The sequence below is a fragment of the Gymnoscopelus microlampas genome (genome assembly GCF_963454915.1).
Source record: "Gymnoscopelus microlampas genome assembly, chromosome: 9".
Taxonomy (NCBI): Eukaryota; Metazoa; Chordata; class Actinopteri; order Myctophiformes; family Myctophidae; genus Gymnoscopelus; species Gymnoscopelus microlampas.
In genome coordinates this window covers 26297173-26311590 of record NC_139946.1, presented here as the reverse complement: position 1 = coordinate 26311590, position 14418 = coordinate 26297173, and the positions used below count along the sequence as shown (strand labels likewise).

The 14418-nt window shown below is 41.7% G+C and overlaps 2 protein-coding genes across 3 annotated transcripts in view; one reads left to right on the top strand and one right to left on the bottom strand.

Moving 5' to 3' along the window:
* Positions 1-14418, top strand: part of cyfip1 (cytoplasmic FMR1 interacting protein 1) — a 48434-nt gene that overhangs the window by 30651 nt on the left and 3365 nt on the right. For both annotated transcript variants that reach the window (XM_084067652.1, XM_084067653.1), the window contains 9 exons: positions 474-570; positions 1499-1575; positions 2001-2109; positions 3594-3713; positions 4070-4269; positions 5992-6079; positions 10184-10327; positions 10595-10685; positions 13828-13958. In XM_084067652.1, the coding sequence (XP_083923778.1) occupies positions 474-570; positions 1499-1575; positions 2001-2109; positions 3594-3713; positions 4070-4269; positions 5992-6079; positions 10184-10327; positions 10595-10685; positions 13828-13958 (1057 nt within the window). The remainder of the gene's footprint in view (positions 1-473; positions 571-1498; positions 1576-2000; positions 2110-3593; positions 3714-4069; positions 4270-5991; positions 6080-10183; positions 10328-10594; positions 10686-13827; positions 13959-14418) is intronic.
* fndc9 (fibronectin type III domain containing 9) lies at positions 6101-9370 on the bottom strand. The gene is made up of 2 exons (XM_084067656.1): positions 9125-9370; positions 6101-7395 (listed from the first exon to the last, which is right to left on the bottom strand). Exons 1-2 carry the CDS (start codon positions 9137-9139, stop codon positions 6628-6630), a joined length of 783 nt encoding a protein of 260 aa, XP_083923782.1. The 5' UTR covers positions 9140-9370; the 3' UTR covers positions 6101-6627.

Sequence of the window (14418 nt, the reverse complement as noted above, 5' to 3'; positions counted from 1 at the left end):
TTTCTGAAAAACTTATGTTGCTATATTCTCAAACTTTTTCATGGCAAGGACCCCCAGAATTATATATATTTGGCTGCAGACCCCATCTCAAAATATTTTGTTCCAGGGACCTCTAGAGCCAAAGATTTGAGTTAAAAATGTTTGCTTTAAAATATATATATATATTCAAAGATTTGCACACATTTTCAAGATTTTTCAAAAATAGCAGATCTACAAGCTCATAGCGTGGCACGAAGTGTTGCGCTATGAGCTTGTATATCTGCTTTTTGTGAATATCCAAAGGTTATGGTTAAAGTGGTTAAAATCTAAAATGACACAGATACACAAATGACACAAAAGCTAAAATCCACCGTAAACCTGGTTGTCATTGTTCACTGGTGAAAGGAATACTGATATACACACTGAGATTTGTCTCTTCTGTTATCTACTTTTTCTTTCTTGGTTAACATTTTGTGAATTCCGTCTCTTCTCAGATATGTGCTATATCCTCTGGACCTGTACAATGACAGTGCACACTACGCCTTGACCAAATTCAAGAAGCAGTTTCTCTACGATGAAATTGAAGCTGAGGTAAACATATTTTTTGTTTGGATAACGTCTTTTTGAAGCTTAACTGTGAACATCAACAATAAATGTATGTGTCCCGTTTATTGCTTTACATCCAGCAAGTAAACAGGAGTTTCACAGAGCCAGTTTCAATCGTGTGTGTCTGTAATTGTGACTTGTATTTGTTTTCGATTCATGCCATTCAGTATAGTCCATCCATTATATTCCCGATCTCCTTAATATATCCACTCTATCATCTTGCTTGACTGCAGTTATGGGGTTGTATAACAGTTTATGTAAGACTTTGCTGACCTAGTTACCAAAAACATCATTAAATGCACAGCTTTGACATAGTTACCAAAAACATCATTAAATGCACATGTTTTTAGAGGTGAGGTACAGTGGTACGTTGGTACAGGTTAATATGTGAGACATAAGTGAATTAATTTTATTCCAATTATATTAACATCGCTCCAAGTAAAAGTAAAAACTCTCAAAACGTTTTCCTGTTATCTTTCTGAAATATTTAATAGTATTTGAGCTGAACCCCATTCTCATTGGTTGGCAGTGAATATAAGCTACATGGTCTTTATTTTTCCATTTCTTCCAATCAAAGAATAGAAGGAGTCCTAGCCTCAACCCTATAGGATGTATCTAGGTCAGTCTTGATGCTGCATGCCTTGAAGACATTGTCAATTGGAGTTATTGCCTTTGCAGAATGTCATAATTGGCAGTTTGGCACCAGTCGATACAGGATGGGCCCAGTGTAGCTTGGCTATACTTTGGATTAATGGCTGTTCTTTGCTATAATATAAGAAAGGGGGGGGAAAAAACATGTACCTCACATAATATTTTACAGTTCCATTTTCCTTGATGTGTACAGGTAAAGCACAAAGAGATTTCTTACCCGACATGAGCATTTCTAACATGCGTCAATATTTTTTTCTTCCAGGTGAACTTGTGTTTTGATCAGTTTGTGTACAAACTGGCCGATCAGATATTCGCCTATTATAAGATCCTGGCAGGAAGGTAAATCAAATTTTTTTTTTTTTAATCTTCTTTGTTTCTTACTTTATTATTATCTTGGCTGTTTTTATTTGTTGATTGTTGTGGCCCATTTGGGTGTGACACGTGCACTGTTATTATTATATCGTCTCTGTCAGGTGGAAGCCTCATATGTCCAAAACTGTTACTTTTCAGGATCAATTTCAAAAGTAGCAGATCTACAAACTTCAAAACACGCAGCTTGTTGATCTGCAGATCTACAAGCTTGTAGATCTGCTACTTTTGATGCTTTTGTGTGATGCGGTAGTATGATCAAATAGGGCGTTAATTTACGAAAAAAAACACAAAGGGGTAAGACATGGAGATAAGAAGTTTCTGCCCGACAACAACGATATAAGATTTTGATGGAAACAAACAGTTCAGGGATCTATACTCTCCGTTCCCTTCAGCCTGCTCCTGGACAAGCGATTGAGAACAGACTGTAAGAACCAGGGTGCTAACATCCCCTGGCCTGCTTCCAACCGCTATGAGACTCTGCTAAAGCAACGTCATGTCCAGGTAACTGCACTCCTCATGCTGTGCTCACCTTCCTACCCACATAGACAGAGAATGACACATATCAGGGGGCTACTTCCCCCTGCGGGTCTTCCTTGGAGAACAGTGGTTACAAGTTGATGTTGTATCTAACCTGTCCAGTGGTGGAAAGTAACTTAACGCATTCAATCCGGGAACGCATCTGTGTCGCTCTACGAGCTTGTAGATCTGCAATTTTTAACTCAAATCTTTGCTTCTGGGGATGTCTTCTAAATCCTAAGTTTCTTTTTTAAATAACTTATTTAGTTGCTATATCAGTGGTTCTCAAACTTTTTACATGTCAAGGACCCCCAAAATGATATGTATTTGTCCGCAGACCCCCCCCCCATCTCAAAATGTTGAGATTATATTTAAAGCAAACATTTGTAACTCAAATAATTGCTTCTGGTCATTCTACAAAATGTCTTCTACAAAACGTGTAAAAAAAAAAACTTTTTCATGTCAAGGACCCCCAAAATGATATGTATTTGGCCGCGGACCCCCATCTCAAAATATTTAGTTCCAGGGACCCCCATGAAGCAAAGATTTGAGTATATATTTGAAAATATATATATTCAAAGATGTTCACAAATTTTCACGATTTTTCAAAAAATAGCAGATCTACAAGCTCATAGCGCGGCTTGTATATCTGCTATTTTTGAATAGCCAAAGAAATAAAAAAAATGACAGAGATGCGTTCCCGGTCTTGATGGGTTAAAGGGGAAATCCACCCATTTTCAATATTTAACTATGAGTCATCATGTTGTAATTTGCAATGTTAAACCCACAATCAATCCTCCATTTCAAGGCAACACAGAAAGGGGGGAACTTTTTTCTTATTTCCACACAACTTCTTTATGCTATATTAATGACATAGTTAAATATTGAAAATGGGTGGATTTCCCCTTTAAGTACAATTTTGAGGTACTTACTTCTACTCCATTACATCTCAGAGGCAAATATTATACTTTTTGCTCCACTTCAATTATTTGAAAACTTAAGTTACTAGTTACTTACATTAAAACACACTGTACATTAAGCAATTAAGCCCTATTTTATACCTCTGCTTTTTGAAAATAGCAGATCTACAAGCTCACGATGCAATTTGTTGTGAGCCTGAAAATGTTTGAAAAAAAGTATTTAAACTTTTGTTTTCATGCCAAAACTTTTGAACTTTTAATAAAAGTTTGAATGCAGGACTCTTACTTGTAACAGAGTATTTCTACACTGGTAGAAAAAAGGCTGAGGCTAAAACGCGCTAGCGTTCTCAATGAATAGAAGAAATGATCTTAGCCTGTCTTGCATCCTTTATTTTGTAGTGCCGCTTTTTCCACTTCGGTGGTATTTATACTTAGTTATATTTTGCTGAGCACCCACTGCCTAAACAAAAAGGCTTCCAGAGGAAGCGCACCTGCTTGTTTCTTTTACTCACCACTTCCACCACTGAACCTGTCATGATGATCCCTCAGCTCCTAGGCCGTTCCATCGATCTCAACAGGCTGCTCACTCAGAGGGTGTCTGCTGCGCTTTACAAGTCTCTGGAACTGGCCATCAACCGCTTTGAGAGCGAGGACCTCACGTCCATCATGGTACGCATAACATAACGTCCTCCTTTTCAGTTCAGAGTGTAGACATGTTTTTGTGTTGTTTGATTACCACTTGCCTGTATGCCCCCCCCCCCTCCCCCCCCCCCCACACACACACACACACACACACACACACACACACACACACACACACACACACACACACACACACACACACACACACACACACACACACACACACACACACACACATATATACTGTAGTGTAGGGCATACAAATGTGCACTTCTGTTCGTCGTACTTGAGCCACAGTAAGCATGGGAGTAGCTCGTTTGTGTCTTCCTGACCTCTCTCTCCCCTCTCTCTCTCTTTCCTCCCTTTTCCTTCCCATGTCGTAGGAATTGGAAGGTCTTCTGGACATCAACCGAATGACCCACAAACTCCTCAGCAAGTTCTTGACACTGGACAGCATGGACGCCATGTTCCGCGAGGCGAACCACAACGTGTCGGCCCCCTACGGCAGGATAACGCTCCACGTCTTCTGGGAGCTCAACTATGACTTCTTGCCCAACTACTGCTACAACGGCTCTACCAACAGGTCAGTCAATTCCCAGAATTCCCGCTGTGAGTCACTGCTCCTGCTCTGCTTAGCAGAACTCTACGTTAACCACTTTGAACATGGTTGAAACCAAGCAGGTGCGCAAGCATAATCGCACAGACGCTGATTTTCTTCTGCTCCATGTTAATGAATGCAGCCGTGCTCAATGGCTGCGCAAGGATGCTCCAGCCCAGCACGTGAATATTTTTTCCAGGGGAAAGAAAAGGTTTTCTGCACACATTCTCATTGAAATGCACAAACCTTCACGCACAAAGCTTTTTTGGTGGGTTCCCAGCGTAATGCTCATTATAAGAGGCACCATTTCTCTCTACTCCCTCATTGTCTCAGAGGACAGCTGTGGACAGTTCTGAAACCTGCCTACCAATGACATCATCGGAGTTAATTGATTTTTTTTTGTAATAATAATTATATATATATATATATATTATTGTTATTTTTTTCTATTTTTTTATGCAAGAACAATAGCTTCTAGCTTTACAGAAAAAGAAGCCCAAAGTCGCTTATAATTAGCAGACATGGCAACACTGATCTCTCCCTGCATTTATACATTTCAAGCCAGAACATCGATCTTTTCAGGGATCCTGTTGCCAAGAGAAGTGTTAGGCCTAGTAAAACATGAATTACATAGCATAGGAAAGGTCAAAACCTTTCATCCCCTTAACAAAATAACTCACACCTTTTGTGCTCCTAACAAAAGGAGTGAATGCCGCCCTAGCCTTGGGCTTATACACAGAGCAGAATTCTACAAAATTGTTACAGATGGAATGGAATAATGAAAAAACATATTGATACATGTTAGTAATTTATATTTTCCATTATTCCATTGTTAGATTTGTAGTGTGGGCTGGGCGATATCACTTCAAATCAATATCTTGATTATTTAAAATACTAAATACTGTATATAGTGGAATAGCAGATATACAAGCTGCGACACATTGTGAGATTGTAGATCGGCTACTTTTGCTATTCTTGTACGCCACACACCATTGTGCAATGAAGTGTAATGCAGGGTAAAGTGGTTAATCGGATTAGAATGTTTTCGTGTCCATTCATTGCTATATAAGAAATACAAATATATATGCTTCTCGATTATTCGATTAACCTACATGAGCAAGATTAAGTCGTTATTGGTTATAATAAATATTGGTTTTGATGCATTTTGGGCTAATTGCCCAGCCCTAGTGTACAGTGTTGGATACACTGCTCAAACAGCATGAGGTCTCTCGGTTCTCAGAGACCCCCGTATGTAATGAGGCGATCGCCGGGTGGATTGCTGTGAAAAATAATATTCTATGATTTTCCAAAGGTTAGTGAAAACGCTCTGAATCGCTGGCAGTGGCTTGACACTTTTCTGAAAAACTCTGGCAGTTAAAGGGTTAAGTGTTGGATGCTCAGTATTTCACAACCCTTTGTAATTCCGTCAACCATAAATCCCAGTTGTGGTTCAATACTAATGCTTAGAACTCAGCATAGATTTTTTCAGACCTACAGCAGAATGTGATGCAAAACTCAGATGATATTTCATGGCCTTGGTTGCTATAGCAAGCTGACATTGTCTACACTAATGTGGATATTATTGAGTTGTTAGGCCTCGGCAAATTGCTTACTTTGATCAATAAATGACTTTCCTTTGTGTTTGTTGAATGATCTCTGAGTCATCCTAAGCAACATACATCTTTACATCTCTGCTCATGTCTTTAGGTTTGTTCGCACAGTGCTGCCCTTCTCACAGGAGTTCCAGAGAGACAAGCCCCCCAATGCACAGCCCCAGTACCTTTATGGGTCCAAGGTTTGTAAACTTCTTACACGTTTAATACACATCGACATTGCATTTATTTTCCTGTAACGCAAGGCTTTTTATTATGTTTATCTCTTGTTTGGTGAACACAACATCTGTGGCAGTGTATATTAGTCACGTATTACACAGAAAAGCATTTGCTATATATTACAAATATGTCTTACATTGACCAGTGGAAATCAGCATGAAATAAATAACAAAAAAAACATTTTAGTAAACAAATAAGATAGTGTGAAGGTGGTGACTGCCTCAACCAAAGTCATATTACCGGAATTTTGTTCATTAATAAAACAAAATAAATATTTTGTGCACAAAGAAGCAATAATTGCATTCTGTTGTGTGGAATGTATTGAAGACAGGAAAACAAATATATCGTATTATAATAATCAATATACCAAATAGAGAGCATGGCGCTGTTGATGGGGATTTCATTTTTAAATCCCTAAAAACACATTTTCACTTCAACTTAGCAACTAATGGGATTTCAGCGGTAGATACAAAAAATAAAAATATGCTAGTGTGACCCCGATCCAGCCAGTTCAGACTGGATCGGGCGGCTTAGCGGGCGACCTCAACAGCTGGCCCTGGGCGATGACATGACCAGCGGTCTGGGCCAGGTGGAGGGGCTTCTGGATGACGGCCAGCTTGGCGTCACCGTCGCTGCTGCTGCTACTGCTTCTGGGAGTGTAGAGGCAATCGGACCCGGAGACCCCGGCGTGGTGGGCCAGGGGGCTTCCGCCACGCCTGGGCACGGGGCAGATGGTGTACAGGCAGCTCCACAGGAGCACGCCGGCAATCACCAGCAGCAGCAGGCTGCTGGCCATCCACACACCCACGGCCAGCTCCCAGCCCACGCCGTCGCGAGCCTCGGCGCTGTCGCCCAGTGTGCTGAACACCTGGCACTGCTCCCGCGCCGGGTTGGCCGCCTGGCACGTCACGCACAGGAAGTAGGTGGTCAGCGGCGCAAGGTTGGAGAGGCACGTGGCCGTATGGCTGCCGGGGATGCGCTCCTCGTGCATGAAGCTCCGGCGCTTGTAGACCATGAGCAGGCTGCTCCAGTTGGGGTCGTACATGACGCTGTAGAAGGTGTCCAGGCAGCCGGGGGCCGAGGGCCAGCTCACCCCGGCCGACGTGCTGGAGATGTTGTAGACGCTGACGCCCACCATGGCGGACCGGCTTCTCTTGCGCTCGCGGTCTGTCTCTCTACACCACCGGGACTGGTTTGACCTGGTCTTGAGTTGTTTGTTTGTGGGCTCTGAGACTAAAACACAGCTTTTGTTTGGTGTGTGCGTGTGTGTGCATGTGGGCTGGGGTGGGGGGGGGAGAGAGAAAAAAGTATTCAATGAACAAAAATAATGATAGGGTGATATTTGTCATACATGTAGATGTCATGCAGAGATTGCTTTTTTGGGGGGGACGAAATTTCTTTGATTACACCACTTATTTTGAATTGTCCTCTTATTGAGATGTTCAATACGATGGCACAAAAGTAGAATTTAGATGTCGAATCCCACAGGGAAATACAAAAGACTGATTTATACTTTGTTGCATACCGGTGTCTTGCACGGTAAATAGCTGATTTACAACGCATTGCAAGCTTGTAGTTTTGCTATTTTCTGTGCGAGACACGATGCACAACTAAGTATAAATAGGATAAAGATGGAGCTCTACCCCTCCCTTGAATAACACAGCTTACGCACCCAGGTATAACAAAACACAATAAGGGTGAAACAATGTGTATATTGTTGAATAATGAGCATTGTGCAAAAGTTCAGTGATGATATTCATAATATTAATTGAGAATGCATTGCAAACCGTGCAGTGCAACACAGCTAAGCCGCACGTAGCTTAAATTGTTTTGATGTACCAGCTTAATTTGGTTGGATTTAGCGGGTTGGAGGATTAAATTGAACAAGCAGTATGGTTTATCTATATGGTATGATGGAATTACTTTTCTATTTCTGTACCCGTTGAGAACCTCTTCAAATGAAATACACATGAAAGAAGTTCCCCTCTTTTTGCTCCTTAATGCTCCATCTTCACGAAGGCTGAGCACTGGATTAGCAGATGGCTATGCCATATCAGTCATGCTTTTTGATTAGATCTATCACTGTGTTATCAGAATGCCATCAAAGCTTAATTATAAATACCCGTGGTTGGGGTGGTGTTGATATAAATGACTATCCATATTAGTAGGTAGTACCTTGTTATGAGAAAGATTCATCCTGCCTGGATTATGGGATAACTAATGTTGCCCACAATTTGAGAGTACAATTTTGTTCTTGTCTGAAAGGTTGCTCACTAGAGATATAGATTGTCAGCATTTGTGGCAGTTATAGTGATGGCAGTCATTCTTCTGTCAAACCTGTACAAAGTGTCTATGGTGAACAACATGTTCTCAGTTTACATGCTCGGAGGAGAAAAAGTCTGCATTTAAATTCTACTGTATATTTAGAATTTCTTTAGAAAATATCAGATCTACAAGCTTGTAGATTGGCTAATTTTGCAGTGCGATACTGTATATGATGAAGTATAAAAAAGGGTTTAAGTGGTTAATTTCAGTTGTATTAAGTAAAATAAAGAACAAACTATCCAAGTTTGGCTTTGTCTTCTTCTACTTGAGCCAGTGCCAATAATTATATTTTGCCTTTGAATCTAAAAAAATAATAATTCTGAAGTGAATTGATGTTTTATTTAATTATTATTATTACTACTTACTTTAGTAAGCCAAAAGGCATAAGAAAACTATGCATAGACCTACAGTACAACCTACAGGTTATATTTTCTGTTAATTCAATTAAAAGTGTGTATTAAATCACTTAGATCTCAATTTAGATGTTTTAAATTGGATTTAGATTAAAAAAAAATCCATTTTGATTAAATTGAATGGGCAATGGGGAAAATGCAACAACATACTTCAATCTATCAGTTGCTCTTATCAATTTTAACCCATAATACCAAAAGGTCCTGCTCCTGTCCAACAATGAGAGAAGATGAGAGAGACGGCTAAAACAACTCAAGAAGGGGAGGACTTACCGAGGAGAAACACATTGACAGCAGGCGGCTTAGAGTCACAGTTTGGTGGCTGCCCCGGGTGTGGGCACGCAGCGTCCTGCGGTGGTTCTGCTTATCAGTGACTGCCCCTGAGGCATGGTAGCCTTCGCTCCTCTTCTGACCCGCTGTTAATGTGCCTCTGTCTCCTCCATGCGCTGCTGTCTGCGCCGTCAGTCTCTTCTCTCCTCCTACACTACAGTCACACTAGTAGGAGTATGGTTGCATCAACTCTCACCCTGTGAGGGAGGGAGGGAGGTGGGTGGAGTAGTAGTGACAGGGACGGGAGTGTTGCTCTGTTGAAGAGGATGCTTGATATCGTCTCTGTCAGGTGGAAACCTTTTTATATCCAAAACCGTTACTTTTGAGGAAATGGAAAAAGGAACCTGTGTTCCAATGAAAATAGTCGATCTACAAGGTGTCGTGAGCTTGTACAGAATATGGAATTACAAGGTTTATGCCTGACAGTGACGATATATTGGCAAATTACAGCTCAATACCAAGGGGTGGGTTTTTCTAATCTTTGTTCTTATTGTAAAATTAAACTTTTTTTTTAATACTCAAAATAATCCTGAGTTGATTTGTTATTAGAAATAAAATAAAAACTATAAAACTCTGTTTCATTCAATTATTTCCCACTAAAAATAAATTGATAAAAGCTTTTCAAAGTGGGGTCCACTTGACCCTCTGCTGCCAACATTTCAGAATTGTCCCTAAGGATGAATAGTCACAGCTCTCCCTAGACTATCCACCTGCTTTAATCTGATGTAGGGAGGCAACACAGTGTACTACCTGTTCTACCACACAAAAAAACATATTCACTGCAGTCTCTAGCTGATGTTCTGTCCCTGAGTTGAAAATAATGAATGTATTCAGGCAAAGTTATGTGAATTTGGTCTGTGTACTTTTAAAGAACTCTCTGTCTCACTCTCTTTCAATCTCTCCCTCTCTTTCACACTCAATCTTTCTATCCCTCTCTCTCTAATGTTCACTCTCCCCCCTCTTTCTCTCTCTCTCTGGTGTTCAATGTCTCGGTGTATGCAGGCCCTGAACCTGGCGTACAGCAGCATATATGGCTTCTACAGGAACTTCCTGGGGCCCCCACACATCAAGGCCATGTGTCGTCTCCTGGGCTACCAGGGCATCGCTGTGGTCATGGAGGAGCTGCTAAAGGTCGTCAAAAGCCTGGTAAGCAACGGAGGGGCCAATGCAACACCAGGGGAGCAAGCACAGCCTGCTGCCTGAGCAGGGTTATGTCACAGTATTTATAAATCATTTTCAGTATGTCGCTGTATCAAACCATATTCTTTAAACGCGCTGTTACAGTTTAATCAATGTCACCTCCATGTTTTTGCTATTTGTTTTTTAATTAGTGACATAATGACGCTATGATGCTGAGGATAGCAACACCATGTTGAAAGTCAATTAATTGTCCATCCTCTTCCTCTCATACAGCTCCAGGGAACCATCATGCAGTATGTGAAGACCCTGATGGAGGTGATGCCCAAGATATGCCGTCTTCCCCGCCACGAGTACGGCTCTCCAGGTGGGTGGCCCTTTCCATAAGACGTTATTTACCCATCTAACTATATAAATGGCGACCGACTTCCGCACCCTCGGTGGGGACACCCCACAGCTCTGTTATCGAATAAACAACGCACCGCCAGACCACATGTCGCCAACTGACTCGCCACGGCGGCCGCGCTGAATTTACGCCTCGCGTAGGGGACATGTCATTGCTCACTACACCTTTTCCACCGCGCAACATAATTAATTCTACTCACCAAATGTCGGACAAAACGGAAGGGGAGGCAGCTTCGTACCGTTTACCGTGCGCACGACCTAATCACCACAACAGCAGGCAGCCGGTGCGGGGTTTTTTCCTTTTTTTCCAAAATGTTTTTTTGGTCACCATTTTCTCCAGGAACCATTTCTGGTGTAACGCCACCGCCAGCATGCGCTGGGTTGCCAGGTTTGCACAGCCAGCGCCAGAAAGAAGCAACCACCTACATCAAACAAACAACACCCATCCCAAGGGCCCCGCCCTCTTCTACGGGGGTCCCCACGCGCCCCTACACTTACAGGGGGTCCGGCCACCAGCGGGCTGACCGCGGACCCCCTGCATAACTATTACATTCTCTCCCTACATGCCTCACTTACACCTCGCTGAAACTCGCGCCCGCCGGGCTTACAACACGCTCACCTGGCAACACCAACACCCCTCCCTCCACCCCCTCTTCCTCACCACCACGCCACTGCATACAGTCGGCACAACGTCCCTTCTCCACACACACACAGCACACACACTCACACACACACATGCTTCTACGCCGCCAACGCTCACCAACACGTCGCCAACGCGCAACAACAGTTCTGCATTGCTGCGTCTCTTCTCCACCACCACGCTCCATTCAGGTCACTACAATGTCTACACACGCTGCCTCTACTTCTTCCTGTACTTACAGCCACACTATCCGCTCCCCTGTGCACGTCGCCACGCTGTCTACTCTTTACCTCCCTCTCTGCCTCATAGCAAGTTAGCAACAGCCTCCACAGCACACACTGCTACCTCCCCCCCCGCCTGTTGCACGCCTAACACTCGCCTCCATCCCCAATATACACGCGGCCACGCTGGGCCCCGTGCGCGGCTGGGGTTGAGGGGGGCGTAGCCCCCCGAAACTCTAGTTTACTAAACATGGATTTTAAGGCAGAGGTTCTCAAACATTTGCAAATGTTTGAGAACCTCTGCTTTAAAATCAATATGCATTTGACTTTGAACACTCTCCTACTGTATGTAAAGAAAAGAAAAAACTGCCAAAATAATATTCTTTAAAAAATTAAAGGTTTATTCATGTGGATCTCGTGATCCACATGGGAACGGTGTGGCTATAAATAGGAATAGGTTGGCATGGCTCCAATGTGGATCTTGTACTTCGGCCAGCCTGTGATGTCAGTCATCTATGATGTATGACTCCCGAGCAGAGCCCTATTGACTTCTATTATTATAAAATTCGAGGTACAAGGCTATGTTTGACAACACATCCTTTCAAACATGTTTGGGGTCATTTTAACGTCTACTCAGGCTTTTGTGAGCACATGGCCCCCTCACGTACTGTATTTGGAGGGTAGTATGAGTCACCACACACCAGAACCAAGGACGGGTGTTTTTGATGAATCTATCAAAATATCTAAATACTGAATCAAGCAACTTAAAAACTGTCTTGGCCTTGCTCACAAAAGACTGAGTAGATGTTAAAATGACCCCAAACATGTTTGAAAGTGAAATATCCCTTTAATCAAAAAGGTCAACTCAGCTCAAACACTTTTATTACATTTTATTTTTCCGCATATCCAGTCTACATGGTTTACCAACTAAAGAGGGGACCGTGTACTTTAGGGCTGCAACTATCCATTATTTTCTTAGCGATTATTCTATTGATTACTTTTTCAATTAATCGAATAATCAAGAAACACACACACATATAAGTTCAATTAACTGTTGCACCCCTAATGTACATTGAAATGACAAACAAGCCATCCTTATGCGCAAAACGAACCCATACCAAATAAATTAAGTACTGTGCTGTTCAAGCTGCTTTTTAAAATAAACATCATAGCATGCACAGTATGTGCAGATTCCTAACAGAAATGTGTTTTGATGTCTTTCATCAGCTTCTGCTGCACTATCAATTTTTACAACGTGTGAAGCCTTCAAGCGTTTGATTTATTTTACATGGGGGCATATGGCTTTATGGTGTTTTTTCACTTTAATTCTCATTCATGAATTATTACCGTGCCTTTTTACAACGGCCAGTCAGTTTGACACCAAAAGAAGAAATATGCTCCTATTAATTAAAAGGGCTCTTGTTTGCCATGGAACAAGGAAGTTGTCAGTTAGTCTAGTTTAAAAGCAACACGCTCTATTACTGTAAAAAAAAAAAAGAGTTATGGTCTCTTATCTGGATATATCAAATATACACTTTATGGACATCTGGGCCTGTTGGTTTTAAATAGACTGTATAAGAGATGTTTTGTGAGTGCCTGTTACAGCTTAAAACTCTTGGAATCAATTCAACCTGAGCAGCAGAATAATAATGATTACTCCCCACTCCTTTGGGTTCTTTTTCTCTTTCTTTTTCTCACTGTACATTTGCACATAATATGAAATTTTCCATCTGTATTTACCCATACCAACTAGGAGCAGTGAGCGCTATTAATATAGCTCCTGGGTCCCAGTTAGTAGTTAAATGTTCTTGCACAGGAATGCTTATACTTGTGTCTCTTTTCGATTACAAGAATTAAGTGAGCCATGGTTCAGGTTTTGTTTCTGTACGCTATGGCTTGGTTTCAAATAGTGTTCTCAGAAACTGCTCAGGAGGTAGTGTGTTTGCGGTTCTCAGGAGGTAGTATGTTTGCTGTGAGTCTGCACCTGTCTTTGATTCCTTAAACTACTGTCAGTATAAGCACGCTTGGCTCGGGACTTTGGTCCTATAGTATTTTAACTGAATGAGTCACAACAAGAGATGTTAACCACATAACCCAGTTTCCCAAAATAGTGAAAATATCGGATGTGCAAGCTTACAACGCGTCACAGATTAAAAACAATTGGTCATGACTCATGCCCAAAATAAGGATGCCAGGTTGAAAGTGGGTTAATTCAGCTGTACCACCCTCTCTTTCATATTCAGGTATCTTGGAGTTCTTTCACCACCAGTTAAAGGACATTGTGGAATATGCTGAACTGAAGACGGTGTGCTTCCAGAATCTGAGAGAAGTTGGCAACGCCCTCCTGTTCTGTCTGCTCAGCGAGCAGAGTCTGGTATGAACTTACTCAAACCCAGCCTAGCCTCGCTGAGATAAGAGAATCGCTAAATCCCCAGTGTGATTGACTCATATTTAGGGCTGGGAAATTAACCGAAAACATACCGATATTTAGAACCAATAACCCAATTCGAACCGTATAATCGAGAAGCAAGGTTTTGGGGGGATTTACTTTTTTTTTTTTTTACGAATCGACACGAAAACATTCACTAAATCGATTTGTCTGATTAAACACTTGACCCTGTATTATACTTTGTTGTACAATGGTGGCGTACAAAGATGGTGAAGATAGCCGATCAGATCTTTTAGATTTTCACTTTTTAAAATAATCATCCAGTAATCATAATCAAGGCAAAAGTTTGAAATAATCGTGATATATATCACCCAGCCCTACTCATAATGTATGCATTGCTGTGGAATCCTGTTTCATTTCTCATTTTAACAGTGTTTATGGACAG